Source organism: Macaca nemestrina, chromosome 16 (genome assembly GCF_043159975.1).
Source record: "Macaca nemestrina isolate mMacNem1 chromosome 16, mMacNem.hap1, whole genome shotgun sequence".
Classification (NCBI taxonomy): Eukaryota; Metazoa; Chordata; class Mammalia; order Primates; family Cercopithecidae; genus Macaca; species Macaca nemestrina.
The window spans coordinates 10,724,457-10,750,191 of NC_092140.1; the positions used below are offsets into that span (position 1 = coordinate 10,724,457).

At 39.8% G+C, this 25,735-nt stretch overlaps 1 protein-coding gene across 1 annotated transcript; it reads left to right on the forward strand.

Moving 5' to 3' along the window:
* The first annotated feature begins 2,435 nt into the window (after window positions 1–2,435).
* Window positions 2,436–24,979, forward strand: LOC105485354 (solute carrier family 10 member 2). Its single transcript, XM_011747627.2, has 6 exons — window positions 2,436–3,028; window positions 10,526–10,644; window positions 16,206–16,294; window positions 17,519–17,694; window positions 19,499–19,656; window positions 22,694–24,979. Exons 1-6 carry the CDS (start codon window positions 2,652–2,654, stop codon window positions 22,819–22,821), a joined length of 1,047 nt encoding a protein of 348 aa, XP_011745929.1. The 5' UTR covers window positions 2,436–2,651; the 3' UTR covers window positions 22,822–24,979.
* The last annotated feature ends 756 nt before the right edge of the window (window positions 24,980–25,735 follow it).

The window sequence follows — 25,735 nt, forward strand, 5'->3', positions numbered from 1 at the left end:
TGCATGGGCATCTGCCTCACCCAGCTTTGGGAGTTGGGGGAAGAGCCAGCCACAGGTGCTCGAGTGCAGGTGCCCAGGTGTGAGCGGCCAGGTGCAGATGCTCAGGTGTGGCAGCAGGGAGTGCACTTGGCCCATCTGCCCTGGGGAGGGCCAGCTCCCGACAGAAATAGGCCAGAGGTCAGTCTCAGGAAATGCTTGGAGCAGCCAGCAGGGTAGGGCCAAGTCATGATACACCTAGGAGTGGGAGGGGAGGCCTCTTTGGGAATTACCTGGTTTATCATTTAGCTGTTGGGGTGGGGAAGAGGTGGGAAAGACAGAAGGCTCTCCTAGGAATTGGCAGGCAGCCAGGACAGAAGTAATGGCAGCCCACTTGTGCTAGAAAGGCAGGCAGGACTTGATAGCTCAGAGATTCTCTCCTGGGCTGGGAACCACATCAACAAGTACAAATCGCCGTTGCCCTGGAAGGAAATGGCTCAGGTTTTTCCCAGTAGCTCAATGCCTAGGCACCCCCACCAGTGGTTTGGACATTTCGCTCTATTAGCTCTTCTGCTCAGTGGCCCATTCTGCTAGCCATGGCTCACATTTACTCAAGTTACGAAAAAGGTTAATTTTCCCATACTGAGTTTCTCTGCAAAAGCTGCTTTCAGTTGTGACCAGTAAGTTCCGTTGTCACCAATATGGGTACAACTGTTGTCACCCTGATATCCTGAGGCCATGATACTAACTAAAAGTGTGAGCACAGATCAGTGTCATTGCCATCAACTACAAGCTTGCTAGAAAGAAAACTCGCCCTACACTTCCAGAATCAGAATCTGCATTTTAACAAGATCCCCCAGGGAATCCTGTTCACACTGAGTTTTGAGAAGCTCTGTTCTAAGATATTACTCCAATCCCCAGCAAGCCAAACCGATCCTTTTCTTCGCATAATCAGAACGCTCCGTTCCAGTACTCCAGATACCAGCCATAGGAAAGCACGTTGTTCTCTCATTTCCCTTTAACCTTATCTAAAGCACTCAATTTCCTCAACCCTTAAGTCCTCATCTGTAAAATGGGAGAGATAATCCTGCTTAATTTAAGATGATTAAGTTGAATATTAAACTAGAATTTGTCCTACAAATTGTGCATCATGATTGGAATATTCAATTTTCTTATTACTCTGTGTCCTGACTCAATAACTGGGTTATACACTCCTGAAAACAGGACAATCTCTTCTCTACCTCTTTCTTTATCTTCCCTATGTACTGAAATATAGCACTCTGCCCATAATGAGGTCGACTATTTGACATTTACAAAAATGTCCCTTGGAATCCCCCTGCCAAAAAAAAAGATCGAATTTCAATTTATGACTCCAAGCACAAAGAGATCCTGTCACTTTGACCTAATTCTCTGAGGTTCATCCCTCTAAATAATTGTATTGTCTCCATCTATAAAGCACTCTGTTACTATGACAACGCACACATAATTGCATGTGTAAGTGGTTGAGGGTGGCTGTACAAGTCAGACTCCTTTCCATCAGAAAACATTCTCTCTTCCCAAATGTTACTCTCTCAGATTTGCACCAAGACCCTAGAAGTTTCTTAAACTTCCATATGCTTTATGGACACTATAGAGCAATTCCAGGAAACACTGATACAGTAGCAAAACTATTGGGAGAGGAAACTGGATGGAGATCTGGGTCCCAGTTCAGAGTCTGACACCTAATTTGCAACATAATTTGGCACAGGGCACTCAACTATTCCGGACCCTAAACCCTTCTATTGAAAGGAAAATGAGGGAACAATATGTGTTCCTATGGCTCAGTCCCTCCAAGATTCTGTACTATTCAGAGTTGATTTTAAGTGTCACTTAACTGAAATTATCCAACAAACCTTCATGTCATTAAACATTAACACGGCTCTTTTTATATGGCTTGGTTCCTATGGCTCAATCCCTATAAGATTCGGTACTATTCCGAGTTGATTTTTTTTTTTTTTTTTTTTTTTTTGAGACGGAGTCTCGCTCTGTCGCCCAGGCTGGAGTGCAGTGGCGCGATCTCGGCTCACTGCAAGCTCCGCCTCCTGGGTTCCCGCCATTCTCCTGCCTCAGCCTCCCGAGTAGCTGGGACTACAGGCGCCGCCACCACGCCCGGCTAATTTTTTGTATTTTTAGTAGAGATGGGGTTTCACCGTGGTCTCGATCTCCTGACCTTGTGATCCGCCCGCCTCGGCCTCCCAAAGTGCTGGGATTACAGGCGTGAGCCACCGCGCCCGGCCCCGAGTTGATTTTAAGTGTCACTTAACTGAAATTATCCAACAAACCTTCGTGGCATTAAACATTAACGCAGCTCTTTTTATATGGCATGGTTCATTATCATGCCAATAAATGATTAATCGTAACTCTCTGTCTTGACCAATAATTTTGCCGGGCTTTTATGATTCACAACGTGCTCTGTGTTGTAATGCTACCTCTTGAAACTGACATCCTAGCATTTATTGTTTTTTATTACTTCCCTAATGTGGCTTTCAAAAGAGACACCAAGTGACATATTTTTAGAAGGGGTTTAAAAGTTTGATGGAGTAGAAGTAAACGTTGCTTATCTCAACTGGCAGCAGAGCCAGGGCCCAGGGACCAGCGCTTCTGTGGACTTGGCCTTTTGAGCAGCAGACCCAGCAATGAATGAGCCGAACAGCTGTGTGGACAATGCAACAGTTTGCTCTGGTGCATCCTGTGTGGTACCTGACAGCAATTTCAATAACACCCTAAGTGTGGTCCTAAGTACGGTGCTGACCATCCTGTTGGCCTTGGTGATGTTCTCCATGGGATGCAACGTGGAAATCAAGAAATTTCTAGGGCACATAAAGCGGCCGTGGGGCATTTGTATTGGCTTCCTCTGTCAGTTTGGAATCATGCCCCTCACAGGATTCGTCCTGTCTGTGGCCTTTGACATCCTCCCCATCCAGGCCGTGGTGGTGCTCATTATGGGATGCTGCCCTGGAGGAACTTCCTCCAATATCTTGGCCTATTGGGTCGATGGCGACATGGACCTGAGGTAAGATTATCTATCTACACCTCTAACTACTCAATCACCTTGGAGTAATCCTTCCAGAAGCCTATGGCATACTGAATGTCCAACTGATTTGCTACCCATCTAAAGTATGACTAAGGAATTAAACAGGACAGAATAAATGCATTCACATGCCTTCTAGCACAGCCGTTTAGCTATTTGAATTGGGGGATTTATATTTTGTGTTTGTGTTTTTAAATCTAACTCAGTTAACAGGGAGTTGCATAATTGCTGTTGATCTCTAGGAAAAGATTCAAAGCTTTTTTTAAAAAGTAATCTTTTCCAAACCACAAGCTGCAGCTGAGGAGGTTTATCCTGTTGGTAGCAGGGAAAAAAAAAAAAAAGCAAAATACACTTTCTTTGTAATGATGAGGAGCTCTGGGTGCAATCAGAAAATAAAACTGTTTGTCAAACATTAGAACCTCTAGTGAGACAGTGATCAACTCCATCAAATATAGCCAGTTCTTTGGGCAAACATTTTCCTGGTATAAAACCTAAGGAAGAGTTCATATATTTGTTTCACCTCTACTGGCATTAAAAGTGGGGGAAAAGCCTACAGCAGCTTTTTTTAAAATTATGCTTACCTTACTATGAAATAAACAGAAAATGGTTTCTCCACTTCCCACAAAGTAATCTAAATTGCAATGTTTGCCCAATTCATCCTGTGCCAGTCTGAACTAGCACTGGAAAAAAAAAAAAAAACTAATAGAAATAAGATGAAGCATTAATGTGACGAGACTGAGAAATTTAATGCTGAAAGTTGAATAGACAAATGTCTTTTTTCTTAGCTCATAATTCCTCATTTCCCTTGAAAGGTATGCATTTCCTTCTGCAAACCATCCAGGTGCTAATGCAACGTGTGCTTATTAAATACTGTACAGTAGGCAATTAGCTCTGTTCATCCCCAGCTACTACAGGCAGAGGACAGAAGCACAAAGTGTAGAAATGTAGCCACTGGATTGATAGAGTACCCAGTGAGCAATTAGGAACCTGCTGTCTCATTTCAACTGGTGCAGGTTTCTCCAGAAGCTTTGGAAAAGTCATACAAACCCTATACCTTCACATGGCTTAGTCTTTTACATAAGAAAGCACATGATATCCACCATGCAATTGCTTTTTTTTTTTTTTTTTAATTTAAGGAAAGCTCTATAAAACAACAAAGGATGGCAAGTGCTATTCAGATTTAGTTAATCTGTGAACCACAATATAGCAATAAGGTCTTTTTAGACTTCGATTTAGTTTGACCTGGACACTGATACACAGAAGTGAGAATTGTAAATGCCAGCAACTATTACACTGAGAAAAGTGAGCTACATGGAACAATGGGCCTTGACCTCCAAAAAACAGCTTTCTCATAATATTTGTAACTTTTAATGCAGAGGAGTTTTGTACCTCAATGTAATGCCACACATGGAACCCTTTTATAAGACAGAAAAAAATGTGTGTGGTGCTGGACTATTAGGTTGTTGAAATGAATTCTCTTCTGTCAGCTAAAAACAGTAAGATATAACCTAAAAGCTCCAAGTTACATTTTTCTGTGGTTTTAAGGAAATCTTATTTCTCCTGAAACAGGAGATGATTATGTAATCCTGTCTACCTATCATAACAATTCCTATAAATTATTTTTTCAATAAGAACTAAAAGTAGAATATGAAGCCTTGGTAGAAACCTCCAGCTAAATCCGCGCAAATGAATTCTTCCAGCAAGTCAGAATAAGCCCTATAACGCAAAATGGAGCAACCTCACGTATCCAGAGCTCAACAAGACCCAATAAAAGACACTGCACACCCAAAATAAATTTCACTTAATCTCATAAACACTCCTCATGCAGGACCTACATAACTATTTTTATTCTAAATCTCTGTTGTGCTATTTTCCAGAAATGAGAAGTGGGGAAGGAAGCAGAGTGTTAGGAAGGGCAAAAGAGCAGATCAAAATACCTACAAAGCAAAGCAGACACTGACAACACACAGCCATCTCTCTTATCGCTTATTCTCTATCAGTTAATCTCTCTATCACATATTCTCTCTTCATTATCAATTATTCTCTCTGGTTTCTGTAGCACTTATTCTAGTCTCTGGTCTCTGTGTCACTTATTCTACAAACACAAGAAGTTGTCACTGTATTTTAGAATAACCGATAATCATGTTTGTCAGGATGGGTCTTAATCATTGAGAAGAGGTTAAATTATACTGCTATGTAAGATGATGATATTATGCATTGTGTGTTGGGAAAACAATATTCCAATAGTTCTTTAATACAAATTAATTAAAAGAGTAGAACCTGAGTTATTGGGTAACAGTTTTCCAAAACTTTTTATTCTTCTGGATTAAGAATTGGATAACTAAAGACTTCTGATAATTTATTTAGATACAATCCTATCTAACATTTATATTTCCAATTGTATATGCTTAGAATTTTACCTTCTCCATCTCCACTTGAACTCTAGCAATGGCAAGAAGACATGACTGTTTATATTAACAGGCAGCTCCACTAATTGAGCTAATGCCACACAATGCCAGCAAAACCATTCCACCTGATTTTAACTCTTTTGGTTATGGTTCTTGGGAGAAGAAACCAAAACATTTCCCTCTCACCCTATCATCTCTTATGAACCTGGAAAGCCACTGCATTTTGCAATCTCTGGTGACTTTGAAAAATAAAAAATAACAGACAGTAATCCTTGATCATTGGAATTCAGCAAGTACAATTTCAGCTCTTTCTCTGACCACTCCCAGCCTGGAAAGTTGTTTGTGAATCTGACTGGTGCACATATATTTTCACCGAAGTTACAGCTGTGCCATGGACATCACATGCACAAAAACATCAGGGAGAAGAGAAGGTGACATTTCAGGTGAATCTGCTGGTGGCTAAAACCCATAGTTGAGGGGACACAGAAACCTCTTATGTCCTTTGTGTCTGCTCTCTACCCAGACACAGGCAAATATCCGGTGTCTTCATCCTTCTTAATGGCCTCAGCCACACCATGCAAGGACTTCTCATTTCCTTTCTTTGGCTTCCTCTTTGGGGAATCCATTCTTATGCATCCTTCTCCCAGTTGCCCCCGATTCCTTCCCTGCCACCTACTTTCTACATTCCTTTTTATTATTTTATAGACTTTCCTACCACATCCTTTGTTCTTTGGCCAAATGCTGTTAGATTTTTCAGCTTCCAGTGCAGCATTCACTGATATTTTAGATATTCAAGAAACCTGACCCTCTGGCTAATCACAAATTCACAGCAATAAATCCTTCCTATGTCAACCCCTAAATGTCTCCTGTCTACTCTGGGAGACCTAACCCAAAACCATTTGGCTTTTTCCTTTATTCTCCCTCAAAGTAACCAAAAATTGTTTCTCTCCAGTAGCATTTATTTTACTAGCTAATATTTATTAAACACTAGTACATGCCATGCACAGTGCTAAGTACTCAAAATACGTTGGTGTATTTCATCCTCCCAAGAATCCTCTAGAGTTAGTACTATTATTTTCTGCATTTGGCAGATAATAAAGTTAAGATTCATAACCTTGACCAAGGTCATTGAGTTAATGTATGCCTGAATCAGAATTGGAATCATTCAGATCTACCCACAACCCCTATGCAGGCTCATAAGCTTTCTCTACACTCTTTCCATCACTTTTCATTTCTCCAATTTCTAGCACTGCCTATATACACTACGTTAGATCCTTCACACTTGGTATTTTACTTCTAATATGATTACAGTCTTTTACATTGATTAACACTGATTTCACTGAATTCCTCAACATTCACTAAATTTATATTGATTCTTTCTTTTATTTCCATACACGCGAAAGAAAATCTCCCTGGCAAGTCAAAATTAAGGCCAAGTGTTTATTTTTTTTTTCTTATACTTTACTCTTTTCTCTCATTATAATATAAATTCAAGGTAGTATATGTATTTTTTATATCCATGCCTTTTATAGAACTTCAGATTTTTTTGTGTAAGACGATATATTCTTTTGCTAATTTAGGCTCCTATATTATTTCTTAAAATTAATTATCTGTGAATTGTTTTGAATCTCATTTTGAGTGATTTAATTTTGTTCTTGTATTCATTCAAATAGCATCAACTTCCAGCCACCTATTCGTCTGTTCATCTGCAAGGTCTCTTCACCAAGGCTACTCACAAGTCTAAACCTTTCCTTCTCCAAATCCTCTTTTGTCCCTCTTCACGATCCTTAAGAAACTGCTCTCACCAAACTCAAAATTATGATACAACATCATAGATTGTCGTAGCAATATTCAGATTTAAAGGTTTGTCAAGGATCTTTGAAAGAAAAACAAAGACAGAAAAAGACTTCCTTCTTTAACATTTTCTCATATTTTAAAATAAAAATTCTCAGACTTCTCTTCACTGGGATCCAGTTAATAAACCCTCCTCACTTCCCCACCAGACTCCCACCACACTCTAGAAAAAAACATTGGATGCACAGAAACAAAAGTGATTTTATTATAGGGACAACTTTAAATCCATTCTAATATATTTTTTAAAATAAAAGATAAAAAAGAGAACACTGAGAGAAGGGAGGAAGGAAGAGAGAAAAAAATCACCTTCAAACTCCAGTACTTTCATTATAAGTAGGACAAAGTACTGTTAATAACAAATTAACTTGTTTGTCTGGTGTACAATTCTGCCTTAGCATCTCTTTTATACCTAAATTAAGTTAACCTATAACCAGAATAGATTGAACTGCTTAGAGTTTTAAATACATCCACAGCATTTGTTACTGTTATAATATTTTGGCTCTACTAAAACAAGTATTTTTATCCAAATTATTTAAACCTATTTTAAATGAGGTCATTCTGGTTAAAAATAAATATATTATTAGAGAAGTTAAGCTCTCTGATGAACTTTGTCCCACCCTGTGTTTTGCCAAACTGTGTAAATTTATCTACAAGCCTTGAAACGAAATTTCTCATTGTTAGCTCCTTTCTTAGTATAGTGTGGTGGTGGTGTTGTTGTCGTCGTCGTTGTTGTTGTTGTTTTGGGGGGCAGGTAATATAAATATTTAGCATTTTCTTTCAAGTACACACATAATACCCTTAAGAAATTACTACTCTTGACAACCTCAATGACGACCTGTTGGGAGAAGGGCCTTTCAGAGAAATTTCTCATTTCTCTAAGTTTCCTGATTCTATTTGGTGGAACACAAAATATCACAAACATGGTAACATAAATGATCACAGCAGAGAGATGCAGGGTGCAGAGGCTCCTGCCTGTAATCCCAGCACTTTGGAAGGCCTAGGCAAGCAGATCACCTGAGCCCAGGAGTTTGAGACCAGTCTGAACAACACGGTGAAACCCCATGTCTACAAAAAAATGTAAAAATTAGCATGGCATGGTGGCTCGTGCCTGTAATCCCAGCTACTCGGGAGGCTGAGGTGCAAAGATCACTTGAGCCCAGGCTTCAGTGAGCCAAGATAGTGACCCTGTACTCCAGCCTGGGTGACAGAGATAGACCCTATTTAAAAAAAAAAAAATGGTAGTAGCAACCAGCTCTTAATAGAGTGCTTTGCGTTGTTCTAAGTGCTGGACACTGTTAGTTCATCCTATCCTTACAGCCATTTTAAATAAGGAAACTGGTAAAGAGAAGTCAACTAAATTACTCAAATTAACACACTAAGTGGCACGGCACCGCCTGCTTTCAGCCCAGACACTGTGTGGCTTTAGAGCTCAGCCTTTAAAGGCAGAGAATGTATGCTGTGTACAGATCACCTCGAAGAGGACCAGGAAATCTTTCTTTGACCCACTGTCTTAGTACTAGAGATAGCATGATTTGGCATTAATTTCTCCATGTAGAGAGCCTACTCAGCCAGACCCTCTTACTGAAATAAAATGCTGTGAGCAGGGATGATACCAGACACTAGTTCTTCTGAACACACATTTGCTAAATTGTCAGTGACTTACTCAGTGCTAAGAATTCAGGTCTACCCTGCCTGCTTGCATGCTTTCTTTTGATTTTTAAGTCAGTTTCCTCTTCTTTTCTCAAGCTAGGGTCACTTGGGCAGTAATTTTTCTGCTTTATGGCAGTACACCGAGGCCTCCTCCCTTGGACATGCATTCTATTCCAGGGGCCCAGGAAGGCCTGTTCCATCTCAGCATGGTCAGACACACGCAGTCCTGATGGTGTCAGCTGCTTTAAATGTGTTTGCTTTTCTTTGATTGAATGTTTGAAGGATGGCACACCCAGCAAACCTTATACATTGTTTAATGATGATTTTTAACCCATTGTTTAATACTGTTTCTGACCCTTAAGAATAAAAGGGGAGGGAAGGACAGCACAAGGCAAAGTGGAAAGACACCAAATATGGCCCATTGTGCTCAAGGCCAGGCCCTGAATACACTCCAGCACATGTGTATTTCTGTTCATCACACCAGATGATGCTATAGGTTGAGACAGATTCTTGCAGGACTTCCTTATCATGAATCGAAAATAAAAATTGTCTCCCATTCTGGAGGTTGTTTGTCTACTCTGTTGGTAGTTTCCTTTGCTGTGCAGAAACTTTTTAGTTTAGTTATATTCCAACAAAACAACAAACAAACCCATTAAAATGTGGGCAATGGACCGGAATGGACGCTTTTCAAAAGAAGTCACACATGCAGCCAACAATCATATGAAAAAAAGTTCATCATCACTGATCATTAGAGAAATGCAAATCAAAACCACAATGAGATGCCATATCACACAAGTCAGAATGGCTATTATTAAAAAGGCAAAAATTAACAGATGCTGGCAAGGTTACAGAGAAAAAGGAACACTTATCTTCTGTTGGTGGGAGTGTAAATTAGTTCATCAATTGTGGAAAGCACTGTGGCAATTCCTCAAAGACCTAAAAACAGAAATACCACTCAACCCATCAATCCCATTACTGGGTATATACCCAAAAGAATACAAATCGTTCTGTTATAAAGACACATGCACACATATGTCCATTGCAGCACTATTTACAATAGCATACGCATAGAATCAACCTTAATGCCCATCAGTGGTAGACTGGATAAAGAAAATGTGGTACATACACACCATGGAATACCATGCAGCCATAAAAATGGACGAGATCATGTCTTTTGCAGGAACATGGATGGAGCTGGAGGCCATTATCCTTAGCAAAGTAACACAAGGACAGAAAACCAAATACACCATGTTCTGACTTACAAGTGGGAGCTAAATGATGAGAACACATGGACACACAGAGGGGAACAACACACACTGGGGCCTATTGGAGGCTAAAGGATGGGAGGAAGGAGAGGATCAGAAAACGTAACTAATGGGTACTAGGCTTAATACCTAGGCGATGAAATAATCTGTATGACAAACCCCGTGACACAAGTTTACCTATATAATAAATGTGCACATGTACCCCTCAACTTAAAATAAAAGTTAAATTAAAAAATAAAAATAAAACAGCATCTTCCCTAGAACACACAGGTGGATGTGTCAATCTGCCCGTTGCCTTTCAGCGTCAGCATGACCACATGCTCCACACTGCTTGCCCTTGGAATGATGCCGCTGTGCCTCCTTATCTATACCAAAATGTGGGTCGATTCTGGGAGCATCGTAATTCCCTATGACAACATAGGTAAGTCGTCCCTCTGCAAGACCGTTGACTGTTACCCTCAAACTCTCCGCTTACCCCCTGCTAGGCTCTCAGACCAGGCTCACACCCGACTGTTATTGCCCTAGCAGGAGTTTCTGCCCGATTTCATTATAAAGTCACCCCTGCGTTTGAAGAGTGTTGGCAGAATGTAAATTCCAAACCTTGACTTTATGGGATCACCTGTCTTTTCTTCAATTTGAATCACCAGGGAGAGGAGCCCCCTCCCCAGCCCTGTCAGTCTGGACTGAGGAGGCTTAAGTTTTGGGAACGTGGGAGCCTCCATCTATTCCTTAACCCAGAGTGTCACTAGTTCATGGTCATAGGATTTTGCATCCAGACACTTGAATTGAAGAAATTTTTTTTTTTCCTTTGAGATTGAGTCTCGCTCTGCCACCCAGGCTGGAGTGCAGTGGCATGATCTCGGCTCACTGCAACCTCCACCCACTGGGTTCAAGCAATTCTCCTGCCTCAGCCTCCCTAGTAGCTGGGATTACAAGCATGCACTACCATGCCTGGCTAATTTTTGTATTTTTAGTGGGGATGGGGTTTCACCATGTTGGTCAGGCTGGTCTCGAACTCCTGACCTCAAGAGATCCGCCCACCTCAGCCTCCCAAAGTGGGATTACAGGCATGAGCCACTGCGCCCAGCCTGAAGACATTTTTTAAAATCACATAATGGTTTCAAAATAGAGCACTGAGTAAGCAATCCAGAGTGTCACAATAGAAAACCACTAGATGAAACACACTGTTTCTAACACTCGACTGTGAGCCACACCTTGATGCAAAAGTTGATTTAATGGCAAAGTCTGTATTTCATGCTCCAGGAGTCAAATTTACTAGTAATGACTCTGTCTCATTTCACCCCCATCCCAAAAAACTTATTTTCTGTTTCTGGGGAAACAAATTATAGTGGGAGATTAAGTTATTGTTGTAACTTAGGGACAAGGGTCAAGAGAAGAACAAGAGAGTTCCTGGTATACCAGGAATAGGCATTTCCCATAGAACTATCACGAATAAAAGACAAGATGTAGGCAAAATAGTACAACAATCACCAGGTACACTACACGCTAAATACCTGGATTTTTTTCCCCCCACTGACCTTGGAAACAAATCCCAATGAGCTGCCTTAAAAAGGTGTGGGTTTCCCATTGAAGAAAGCATCCAAGCAAAGGCTAAATGGTGAGCCACCTGGATGCTTGTAAGAGGGACTCCTATTGGGATGAGAAGCTGGGCTGAAATGCCTTCCATTTCCAAGAAAGACTGCTTCCATGATTTAGTGTGATTGAGGAAATATACAACTGAATTAGAACAAACTTTGTGAATACTAATTGGGGATGATCTGTATTACAAAGTTTGTAGCCTCTTCTCTCTCTCCTACTCTTACCATCACCATTAGACCATAAAAAAGAATTGTCCTCCTTGATATGCCCTATTCAGTGTGGTTTTTTGATATACAAGATTCTTCTGACCCCTGGAGAGAACCTTCATATCATATACAACCTCCTGACAACAGACTTTAGGGTGACCCTCCACGACCACCTGCCTTTGCCTTCACGCTGCTTGACTTTCTAGCTGCTCTCTCAGTGGACGCCTTCCACAGAGCTAAAAACCATAGTTAACGTGAGTGGTAACTATTATATCCCTCTCAAAGAACCTGCCTGCTGAGTGAGGAATTTTGATTCCACATTACTCACTATAATAATTTAATAATTTAAGCCATAAAATATTCTCCTTTTGATACACATTCCCTTCTGGAAAATGACTCATGGAAATACTGAATAATTCTAACTACAGTGTGAAAGACTTATACCATATTCTGTAATGTGAATAAATTTTGAAATAAGGAGAAAATGAAAAATCAATTATCACCTCAATGGAGGAAAAGGTCATCATAAAAGAGGTCAAGAGTGAAAAGAAAAGAAAAATAGGAAGAGAGAAAAGAAAAGGGAAAAAGAAAGAAGTTTCAAAAACAAAGATATTGTTATATGTAAAATGTTTATTCAGAAACAGAATGCTTGTTCCTCGGTACTGCAAGGCAAAATCAGCATTCAGACCAGAAGTTTTCACAGCAAGGCAATTTTACTTTCTGCAGAAAGAGTGCTCCTCACAGATGAAACAATGGCAAGAGCACACCTGAACAATGGAGGGAAGCAATTTGTATCCCTTACGCAGCTTGTCCCGACTACTGTATCCTCTCTCCATTGGCTGGAGCCAGACCTCACAATCTAAGCTAAAACTTGACTGGCTAATAATTTAAAACTTTTCTAAATAGGTATAGGCAATAGAGAACAAAGGAAAAGAGGAAGTCGCTTGTGAAAGGACTTAGAAAAGTAATAATATTTCCAATAAGGAAGGGGCATACGCTGTGAGCTGGAACATGCCTGTGAGCATGTTCAGCACAAATAACTTGGTTAAAGTACAAGGACACAGAATGTACTTATTCCTTTGTATCTAACAGCTACATAGAATAGGGCTTAACAAAGAGTTATTAGCACAAAGCAAGGAGGCTTAAAGGAAGTTAGTCTTTAAAAGAAATTATATCTAATGTTTATTATTATTATTATTATTATTATTATTATTATTATTTTCCTTTAACAAGAAGGGAAACTTTGAAGAGGAAACTTTTTACTTTCTACAGACATTAACCCTGTGCCCAGGCCTCCAAGCTCACCTTTTTGCTGTTGGGTTTTCTAGTTATTTAACATAGAAAATAAATGAACTGACTGCTTCACAAGATGTTATCACTGCTTTCTAAATTGTGGCTCAGGGTAATTATTTGCCCAGGGTCACTAGGAAGCTGGAATAGCCCGCAGTCTATTCTCTACACAGCTCTATTGGCAGACATGTTTGGTACAACTTCATGCTCCAGTGATCCAGTAAACACCTGAGAGCCCCCTCAGATGCTGACATCTGGATGGGGAGGAGGCAGACCATGCAGCTGGTACCACTGAAATAAAACTACTGCTGCAAATTGTTGTACTTACTGCTCTCTACTCCACATTTGTGTCTTGTGCCAAGAAGTTTATAGCCATTTCATCATTTAATTATCACAACAGCACTGTGAGGCAGACATAACTCTGCCCATTTTACAAATAAGGAAACCAAAGCTTAGAGGGGTTCAACGTCTTACACAGTTCCCACAGTTTGGGAATACAGAAATGTTCAGCTCCAAATCTATCTGACTCCCAGTCCCACCACATGAATCCATTCACCACCACTCTCTTTCATTCTCATTCTTCTTTCTACCTTTCCTTCCTCTAATATCTACTGTGTAAACTTGGTTAAAGACCAAGTTACGGATTCAATGTGTAACCATGAGTGGATGCTTTTTCATCTACATAGACAGGCACTTCACAGAGGGACATCAGCATATGAGGCATACATAAAACAAACAGAGCCTGGGGAAATAAAGGAACAAGATTACCGGCCCACTGGAGACCAAAGTTAAAACATCCACCTCTACAAGCAGGAGCCACACACTGTGGGTGTAAAGAAAAACAGAGTCCCTTTCCCAGTCAACCCCAGGTCCCTGAAAAACTTCACCTGGCCTCATCTGGTCAGGAAAGGAAAAGCAATTCTGCCATGGATTTTGGCAGGTGGTGCTGCTTGTGTGTTATCCCATTGGCTTGGGCTGCCTCAAAGAGATGAAGACTCTTAGCAGGAGGGGCCAAACAGAATCAGCACATTAAAATATAGGATGAAAACCTAACCACACTAACATTCCAAGCACAGGACTTGCACCTAGATTTAAGCTACCACATCACAAACAAGTCATATATCCAGATGGTTTTAAGACCTACAAACTTCAAAAATTTAGGCAATGGTCTAAAGACCCAGGACAGGGTGTTTCCTCCTTGTATTCACCTGTCCTCTTATTGCTATAAAGAATTACCTGAGACTGGGTAATTTATAAAGAAAAGAAGTTTAGTTGGCTCACAGTTCCACAGACTGTACAGGAAGCACGGCAGGGGAGGCCTCAGGAAACTTACAATCATGGCAGAAGGTGAAGGGGAAGCAGGCACCTTCTACATGACTGGAGCAGGAGAAAGACAGATAAGAGGGATGTGTGCACACTTATAGATAACCAGATCACATGAGAACTCACTATCACAAGAACAATAAGGGGGAAGTTTGCCCCCACAATTCAATCACCTCCCACCAGGCCCCTCCTCCAACAGACCCCTCCTCTAGTTGTAATCCTCCAACTGGGGATTATAATTCAACATGAGATATGGGTGGGGACAGAGAGCCAAACCATATGACTCCCAAAACAGCAGGATGCAAGGATACCCAAGAGGGGGTTTTCTGGGGCATGTCAGCAGTGCGTGCGTCGACGCCTCTCTTCCACATCCTTTTTTCCAGTATTCCCTCCTTACTCCCCCGCATTTATCTTTTTTCCTACTCTTAGTACCCTTAGTCATTATTTAATTCTGCCAATTAATTTCTGTGCAAAAGTCATCACTGACCCTTATATTGCCAGGAGGGCTAGAAGACTACAAGGAAATTATGTTTTCATCATTATTGCATTCACTTTAAATTAATATCTATTGCCTTGGATTCTAGAATCTGTTTTCCAGTCATAGCTCACTCTACCTACTTCAATCAATACTATGCAACATCCACTCTCAGAATGTCACCGTTCAATATCACCTTCTTATACTGCTTTAAAAGGATGTTTGAAAAAGAAACAACCTATGAAAAGTTAGAAGTTGTTGGTGCTAAATTATATGAAATCAGCTATTGGACAAATGAGTGTTAAATAACATGGAGAAACAAACCATATGATGCAAGAACAGCAGTAAATTTAACATAGTGAAATTGAAGTATGACTCTTTTATCTGGCCGGATGAGCATGTTACTGCAAAGAACTATAATTACATGAGAGGTCATCAAATATATTATCTCATGGAAAATTTAAAGCACGCTTTCTCAACTTATATTCTCACCTCTCTGCTGTAAATTTGAATAACTAAAGCTAGTTTTAACCAGAAGTCATGCGATGTCAGAACACCTGGTGATCTTGAGCTAATTTTGGACATTTTCTTTCATTTTACAATATTTTAAATTTATTTTTTATTTCTACTACCATGAACTAGCAAACACATGTAAAATATCATCTTTGTATGCCATACACACACACACACACACACACACACACACAAACCTTGGTGAGCTATTCTTCCTAGAACTATAAAGATCCAAAGACTAAAGAAGTCAAGACTCTGACAAACTGAAACTAACATATACTGGCAATATAAGAAACTCTAAAAAATTAATGCAGAATTTAGTGAAAGAATTTATAGCATTGACATTATCAATTATCTACCAATAATATTAAATTATTTACTGGTGTGGGTGAAGAAGTAGAGTAAGTGTGTGTGTGTGCGTCTGTGTGTGTGTGTGTAATTCTGTATACTGTTTTGTGTATTCAAGAAGGAAGACTGAAATACTACTTAAGCCTTCTTCAAGCTGTTTGTTCTTCTGGGTTTCTCTTTCCTGTGTCACCTGTTCTGCTGATGACATTGCCCTTCTGTCATCTTTAGGTACGTCTCTGGTTGCTCTTGTTGTTCCTGTTTCCATTGGAATGTTTGTTAATCACAAATGGCCCCAAAAAGCAAAGATCATACTTAAAGTAAGTATCCCAGTTCACACCGTTAAGTGTTCCACCATGACAATCAAAACGATAGGGTTTTCCATCCATGAAATGCTTTTATTCTCATTATATGATTACCGTTGAGTGGAGGCCTGAAGTCATCAGCCATGCAGTCTTCTCTTTTAGAATGCCCTTCTTTATATGTGTGTAGAGGAGAGAGCTGGGATCTCACTGTGTTGCTAATTCTGTTCTTGAACTCCTGTGCTCAAGTGATCCTCCCAAAGTGCTGGGATTACAGGTATGAGACACTGCACCCAGCCTAGCATGCTGTTCTTTATTGCAGTCACAGGAGAAATTTCTACCCATTCTTTAAGACACTCAACTGAACTATCACGTCCTGATTTTACTCTATTCTGTCCTCACCACATATTACTGTTATCTTTGTTATGTGAATTTGTGTTATACAATATATCTAAATGGCTTTCTTAGAAAATAGAACTTATCTTTCTTATGTCTGTATCCATATGGCCACTTCATTGCTGGCAATCAGTAAATGCTATTTATATAGTAACTATTCACTCCCCTTCACTAACTATATTCTAGCTAGATGATCTGGATGTGGTTGTAGATAATATAGATAGATTCTGCTGCTCAAGGGGCAAAGTAAGTCCATTGTATTCCTTACTTTTCTTGACAAAAAATATGTTTATAATCTCCAAATTTTGTTTTAAATGTGAAAAGGAGAAAAAAAAATAGCAACAGTGCTTTTCATTTGCTTATACCTTTTTTAAAGTTGTATAGAGTTCTATACCCATTTTCTCATTATCATAACAATCATAAAAGGAAGCTGGGGCGACATTTTATCCCCAATTACAAATGAAGAAACTACAGTTCAGAAAGTTCGTGATTTACTGAAGGAAACAGAATAGGAGTAGTTGAATCCGGAGGCCAAGTCTTCCAGGTTCTCATTGAAATGGGCTGTTTTTTTGTTCTGACAAGGATAATTCGCAAGCTAGAAAATATTCAGGCTAATTGAAAATGGATGCCACTTGTCCTGTTGTGTAATTAAAGCTTAAAGCATGGGACAAGCACCAGGATTTCCAGTGGCCTGATTGCAGCCTCCCGGCTAGAAGCACATAGAAAGACAATTTTACCATCACTTTCCCCAAGGGCAAGGAGACTGCTGAGGTTTTGTCTCTGACAAGCATACTTGGATTTGCTTTGACTCATGATTGCTGGGTTCCCTTGTTCCCTTTTTTTCAGATTGGGTCCATTGCGGGCGCCATCCTTATTGTGCTCATAGCTGTGGTTGGAGGAATATTGTACCAAAGCGCCTGGATCATCGCTCCCAAATTGTGGATTATAGGGACAATATTTCCTGTGGCAGGTTACTCCCTGGGGTTTCTTCTAGCTAGAATCGCTGGTCTACCCTGGCACAGGTATGGCACTTTAGTAAACCACATTGGGAATTTTAATCTGTAATAGCTGTTGTATTCCTTTGCTAGAGTTGCCATAAGACAGAACCACAAACTGAGTGACTTAAACAACAGACTGTTATTGTCTCACAGTTTCAGAGACTAGAAGTGAAAATGAAGGTGTCACTGGATTGATTCTTTCTGAGGGTTATGATGGAGGGATCCCTTATTGGCCTCCCTCGTGGCTTGCAGACAGCCGTCTTCTTCCTGTGTCTTCCCTCAGTGCAGGTCTCTGTGGCCAGACTCCCCTTTTGATAAGGACATCAGTCCCTGGATGAGGGCCCCCTATAATGAACTCATCTTAACTAATTATATCTGCAATGACCCTGTTTCCACATAAGGTCACGTCCTGAGGTGCGGAGTGTTAGGACTTCAACACATGACTTTGGCGGAGAGGGAGACATAATCAACCCAAAACAGCTGCAAACACTGAAGACAGGATCAAAACCCTTAGCCTTTCATCAATCACATTCATCCTATTTCTGAATATGTCATTCTAAATAGGCCCATTCATTCCAAAGTCATGCAAGTCCCCAGAAAGAAAATACTGACTGCCTCTTTTTTGGTCAAAGTATTCTGGACCATTCCACTTTCCGTGCAGATGGGGCTCTTCCACTGCTAAGCATTCTTATTCTCTGAGTGGAGTAACATTAATGAAAGCAGTTGGGCTGCCCTGGAATAGACAAGCGTTCCTCCAGCTGGCAGCAGGGTGAGCTCATCCTCCGAAGGCGCCAAATATTAGAATGGGTTTTGCACTTCTGGATTTGACACTGGGCAAAAACAATTCTTTTTGACTAATCCATCGAATCCACAGGCAGAGAGAACACAGGTGTAGGGACAGATGCACGTATGAGGTTGGGAAAGAGAAGAGTGGCAACGGGCAGCAAGAAGGGCACAGTGTTTTAGTCAGGCAGACCTGGGCTTCCCTTCCAATCCTACCACACACCACCCAGGGGACCTCAGGCCCAGCACTCTCTCTTTCTCTGAGTTTTATCATCTGTAGAGTGGGGACAATAATTTCTACCTTATAGACTTTTTGTCAAGATTTAAACATTTTTTTTTTGAGACAGGGTCTCACTCTGTCACTCAGGATGGAGTCCAGTGACACAATCATAGCTATCTGAAGCCTCAGCTCAAGTGATTCTCCTGCCTCAGCCTCCAGAGAAGCTGGGACTACAGGCACACACCACCTTGCCTGGCAAATTTTTTTTGTTTTGTCTTGTTTTTTAGAAACAGGGTCTCATTATGTGGCCCAGGGTGATCTTGAACTCCTGGACACTTGGGCTCAAGAAATCCTCCCACTTCAGCCTCCCAAAGTGCTGGGATTACTGGTGTGAGCCACCTGTTTAGCCCAGCCTAAACAAAACAAATTAAACAATAAAACAGCGACAACAAATACCGTATCTTGAGCATTTTCTGAGCTGCTGCCCTGTGCTCTAGACTGTTACCAAAATCATAATTGAAAAGGGTGAAATGAACCCCCTTGGCCACTTACCGAACACTGTGGTAAATGAGCCAACTCTTCATATGTACATATTAAATATATTTATGTATATTATATACAATAGGTGATATGATGTATAATATACCTTAATAAGTATTACATTTATTCCATAGAAAGTCATATATTGAATAAGCCTATCTTAAATGTATGCATTAAAAGCAGAGACAAGATGCACATTTATGTACTTATTATTATATCTGCTTGTAATGTTTCACAATAACAAAACAACAGCTAAAACATATGCTCTCTTAACATCTTCTTTAGGTGCCGAACGGTTGCTTTTGAAACGGGGATGCAGAACACGCAGCTATGTTCCACCATCGTTCAGCTCTCCTTTACTCCTGAGGAGCTCAATATCATATTCACCTTCCCGCTCATCTACAGCATTTTCCAGCTCGCCTTTGCCGCAATATTCTTAGGATGTAAGGAATCATGCCAATCCCATTTCATGATGATCTTTGAAAATCCTGGAGATGCTAAAACAACATTTTTAAAAACCTCCCCGTTCCTGGTGGTGAATTGTACAAATATATGAGAGGAAAAAGCCACCGTCATGTTATCATGACTTTCCAATTGCTGATGAAAAGATGGTAGTTTTACCAAAAGATTCTAGCAAAGATTATTTTTAAGTGAAAAGTAATGGAGGTCAATTCTCTCCATTGACTTTCTTTTCCTGAGTAATTAGGAAGGCAGAGGAACCTGTCTGGACCATTTTATTGTGCGCCTTCCGGCATTCGCCCAGGAACTCAGGATTTGGGATCTTTTTCAAAACATTGTCTTGATATGCTTTATAAATATAGGATATTTATCAGAAAACTGGTACACAAAGAAAATTTAACAGGCTAACTTACAAGGCAGATGTGTGTGTGTGCATATGTGTATACACACACACACATATATATTTTTTAAATACCCATATAATTGAAGTGATTGAAGCAAAAATATTCTTCATGTAAAGTACTAGGTGTAGTTTAAGTAATTCCTACTTCTCCTGTCCTGTGACATGAAGCTCTCAGCGTCTCCCGTCAGGCCCCACCACCCACTGGCCTTCACCTAGTTGAAAATTCTTTCTACATTTTCCTTTCCAAGGGCTGATAATATCTAACCTCTATTTTTACATTCTATTTTTTTTTTATTAAAAAGCTAGTTTTTAAAGCCTCATGACATTTTGATGGGGAATATAAAGTGAAGGCACACAACAAAACTAATGTAAATGTTAAGTCACTAAATGTCCAGAGATACAGTTTGGTTTTGTTTGGTTTTGCTTTACTTTACCTTTTTTTTTTTTTTTTTTTGAGATGGAGTCTTGTTCCGTCACCCAGGCTGGAGTGCAGTGGAGTGCATCATTTCATAATGATCTTCTTTGAAGATCTTGGCTCACTGCAACCTCCACCTAGCAGGTTCACGCACCTCATTCTCCCACCTCAGCCTCCCGAGTAGCTAGGACTACAGGCGCCCGCCACCACGCCCGGCTAATTTTGTGTTTGTATTTTTAGTAGAGACGGGGATCCGAGGCGGGCGGATCGGGAGGTCTTGAGATCAAGATTATCCTGGCTAACATGGTGAAACCCCGTCTCTACTAAAAATATGGTTTTGCTTTACTTTTCTACTTAACTTCATCAGCTCTTCAACCTGCCCTCGGATGCGGATCTCCTCTGCACTACTGTCTTGAATGTCATCCTCAAAGCAAAGGCTTCCTTTCTAGAATAGAATACTCTGGATCCACTGAAAATATTCCACAGATTTATCTCTACTCCAGGAAGCAGAAGTCCAGGCCTAATTACCTTGTTTTCTGTATAATAACCTTGTTTGTACAGAGCTCTGCTAATTTGGCACACAGTGGGATTTTTCCAAATAATTACTTAATGGTGTCAGTAGATAAGCCAGAGAAAGTGGACTGGTTGATAGAACAATTAAGTAAATGCACTAGTTGAAAACTAACTCCAAAGAGATTGATTAATAAAAAATCAAGTTGAAGGAATGAGGAAAAGGGAGCACTCAACTCGGTCTTGAAATTTCCCACAGTTATATCAGTAAGTATAAAAATAAGGGCGGAATCTTTGTTAAGTGTATACAATGCCTGGAAACATATTTTGGTGATAAGACTAGGAATCTAAATATTTTTTGGATAAAGGAGAGGAAAAAAAGAAAAGGGAAAACGGAAGGATGGGGGAGGGAAGGAGGGAGGGAAGGAGGGAGGAAGGCAGGGAGAGAAGGGGGGAAAGAAAAAGGGATAAATAAGAAGTATAGTTTGGTTAAATGAAATCATTGGCATAAGTTTAAGCTGAAGGACTCTCAGCTCAAAACAGTTTATAATAAGTGGCGGATCTTCAAATTGACCACAAGCTCAATTAAATTCAATAGTGTGGTTCAGTGGCTTCGAAAATAATATATTACTAGAAGTTCAGGGACCAATCTAAAGGAGATATTGATCTTGGGTTAATAAGATCTTTGAAGCAAGTCATTGTCTCTCTCGGCTGTGTATCATAATGAAAGTTAACATTTATTGAGCATTTACTATTCTTCACAGACAATGCTAGGCATTTAATTTTATCTCATTTAATGTTCACAATTGCCCTATGAGGTAGATAATATTATTATGGCCATTTTATATGTGAGGCATTAGAATTTGAGGGACCCTATAAGTAGTATTTTCTGTCCTCCTCTTGCCTTTGTGACCCATTGAGAAGTAGAAGAAAAATCAGATATTCAGATAACAAAATAGCCCTTTTACTATGGATAAAACTTAATTGAAAAACATGACTTGAATCTGCAACCAAATGGGCTTGTTGAAACCACCCTTTCCTCCACTGCCTCACACATGTGCAGACACGTACTCACACATACATAGACACCGCAGGTCTTGCCTCGCGGGGCAGAGCCTACCCTGATGAGCTGACCTAAAAAATAAGCCGAGAAATGCTTGCTACCAGAGACCAGCAGCTAAACAGAAAAGAGGAAGGCTGATCGCCCATCAGCCGAGTCTCTTCTCTCCGGGAATGAAGATTGAATGAAGGCAGGGAGGGAACTGGAATGTTGTTCTAGTTCAAGTCCTTCTACAGCAGACCATCGAACCAAGGTCCCGCAGGTTGCACTGCACCATGTGTATATGTATTAAGAATGAGCACATTAACTGGGATATGGTGGTACACAATAAATCCTCGCTATTGTTCTCATCATTGTCGAGTACCACGTGCAGGGCTGAATGCCCAAAGAAGGCTTGTGGCTGCCCTAAGCAAATGTCTCGTAAAGATTTACACCAGGTCTTCCTGAAGTGCAGTCATCCCTCTCGCCATGAGTAACCATGGAACTAAGAATGGTGATTTCTTTCTCTAAGCAGCCTCCAGTCTACAGAAAATGTGATCTGCCATGTGAATCACAGGTTAGAATCTCTATGCAAAGTAATTTTGCAGTTTATTATTATAAAATTTACTTAACCACCTGTGTATTGTTTTCTAGTTTATGTGGCATACAAGAAATGTCATGGAAAAAACAAGGCAGAAATTCCAGAGAGCAAAGAAAATGCAACGGAGCCGGAGTCATCGTTTTATAAGATAAATGGAGGATTTAAACCCAATGAAAAGTAGACATCAAGTGGACAAAAGAGACGAGTTCTAAATTACATTCTTAAACCATAACTATATTTAATTATTTGTTTTGGTAGGACAGTTGGCAGAAAAGAGTTAAAGTGGAAATCTGAATTTCATTTGAATTTATGTATTGGTTTCAGTACCAAGTGACTAGAGGCCCAATTCTTTAATGGGACAAATATTGTTTCATATATATACACATATGTTTTATATATGTATGTACACTCATATAGATACATTGTCATTGAAATATTCCCCCATAATATTCTCAAGCTAAACCTGACATAGGGAACACCGAGAATGAGAACTTCGTCACACCAAAACTGAATTCTTACGCAGAAACTCCTAGCCCACAGATGAGGACCTGACTTTCTGTATGTTAAAGTAGATGTAATGAATTATTATTATTATTATAGTGGTCAAGATTTTCTTCAGTGTTTATGATTATAAAAATTGACACGAACATCTTTCACTGACATTTTAATCATTATTTTGAAACCTTTGCAAGCCATTTATTTATATAACTATGTAATATAACTATGTAATATAATATGGGCAAATATCTGACTTCTGTATTTTTAAAAAATTGCCTTCTCCAGGGACAGTCCAAAAGCAGAACTGAGAGGAAATTATTATGAAGTAGAATTCAATAACCATATTGGATGCAGGCTCTTAACTCAGCAGGAATATTGCACATCTGTTGCTCTACCTCAGGGGTCCAGTGATACCCACTAGATCTTTCAAGGAAAAACAGAATTCTTTCAAGTGGTTTGTATTTGGCAAAGAGCTCTTCAAACCTGGAAGAGGGACTTCCTCAAGGTTTTCCTGTGTGCAGCGGGTCCACATAGCTAATATGACAACTATTCAGATCACAGGGACCATCCACAGTAAGCAACATGGTCAGGGAGGTAGCAGGAGGTGCAAAGACAGAAGTATTGGGAGAAACAGCATGACTCTACTGGAGGAATGAATTCAATGGGTGATAGTATAAAATACACAGAAAACACAAGTAACAGAAACCCGGTTGAAATGCTTAATTAGAGCCAATTAGATGTGCAGGAGTAAGTAGCATAAGAAGAATCAAGTCTGGGAGTGATCAGGAAGTGAGTATTAAACAGTATTTGAAACAGAAAACATGTCCCAGGGCCCTAAAGTCAGAAGGGCCCCACCAGCCAGGCAAGTTGTTTGGATGCTGTAAGTAGGTGTAGCCAAGGGAAGCCACGAGCATCTGATATATGGCAGCAGGGGTTTCTGGTTGCCAGGGGAAAATAACTTGTTAAGTGCTGAGCTTTCAATTATAAGATCGAATTTAATTTCCTTTCCCTCTTTCTGCAGCAATCAGAGCACACAATCTTAACCACTCAGTCCTTAGTGGTTTTGTTCCATTTTGTGTTGGATATTTTCACTGCCTCATAGAGTCCATTTCAAGTGTTTTGGCTGAAAGGGCTTTTTGCATTTGCATGTTCTGAGTTCAGATCCTGCTGACGCACCCATGCATTATGGAAACAGGAGCTCAACTTAGCTCTTCCAGTAGAGGAATGAGGGATGGATTCTGCTTTTAAAATTCATAGCATTTATCTTTTTCTACTAGGTTTCCATTTACAGTTGAATAAGTGCTTCATATTTTTCCATCATTAGACAAATACAAAATGGACTAAATAATTTTAAGAGATAGTGGAGGAGAGGGGGTACAGATTTCCTTCTTAGAGAGTGTCAAAGAGTATGCTCCCAATGGTAGAAAGGAAGATTTTCAGTCTAGCGGCTAAGTACCTCCTACACATTTCTCATCCCATCAAAAGATAGACAGGTGCACTAAGGGGACCCTGAGAACTCGTATCGTAATTTCAACATACCCAATATCAAGGGCCTGGATGCCAGCAACTGCAGCAAGCAGGTTTCTCCTCCCTGTTGATCCAGATAGGTGAACGAGACAGAACTTGGCTTTCTTACATGATGCGGTATCTTGTGACTTGTGTCTTTTTCCCTACTGTGCTAGTGGGAAGAAAAATAGTTGAGCTTTCTAAAACGATAGCTCTCTATTTTTAAACGAATTTGAAAAGTCGATTAAATTATGTATTTTATTGCCTCTGTGAGTATCATATTAAATGAATATTTTATTTTAAAGGCTTAAATAAATGAAAATGATTTTTGTAATGTTTGGTCTAGTTGAATCTTTGTGACTTGTGTCAAGATTTTCTCATTGCTCAGTTCTACAGATACAAATAAGGTGGAGTTTCTCAGATATTAAATTGTTCTTTGAAAAGTGCCTGAAAGAAACTCTTAATTAAACACTCTCGTAATTCGGTCTCCCACTGATACTGACTGGGATTTTCCTCCACAAATCATACGGGGGAACATTAATTAAAGACTCTTAAAAATAGTTTGACAGTGATAGCTGATTTAAAATAATAATGAAAGTATTTTATGAACTTACATATGAAGTCACCATCTTCTACAAAATGGTGATGTATATACATATATATACATATGTGTGTGTATATATATATATACAATGGTAACCTATTTAAAATAATACAAGTATTTCATGAACTTATAAATAAAGCTTTCACCTCCTACAAAATGGTGGTAGATAATATATGTATATATTTTATATATATCATATATATAATATACACATACACAAAGAATTATGGAGCTCTTGCATTAAAATCTCTCATAAATGAGACTTGAAGAAATTCAGGTTATCAACCTCATTTGACTCCTCCTCAAAGACGTCATTCTCTTTTCCATCTAGGAAACTCTCACTCTCTTCCAGCAGGAAACAATTTATCTCCTTGGAATATTTGGTATCCCATTGCTTCTCAATCCTTCACCTTTTCAAAAACCACATAAGTTTAGAACAACAGTCTTCAAATTGCAAACTTCAAACTGTGGTATGGTTACCTCTGGG

What these genes read in the sequence shown, in the direction of transcription:
- LOC105485354 (XM_011747627.2), top strand. Translation starts at nt 2,652, where the DNA reads ATGAATGAGCCGAACAGCTGTGTGGACAATGCAACAGTTTGCTCTGGT. An exon ending in AATTCCCTATGACAACATAG is followed by an intron (nt 10,645 to 16,205) that starts GTAAGTCGTCCC and finishes TGTCATCTTTAG; the next exon opens with GTACGTCTCTGGTTGCTCTT. An exon ending in TGCCGCAATATTCTTAGGAT is followed by an intron (nt 19,657 to 22,693) that starts GTAAGGAATCAT and finishes ATTGTTTTCTAG; the next exon opens with TTTATGTGGCATACAAGAAA.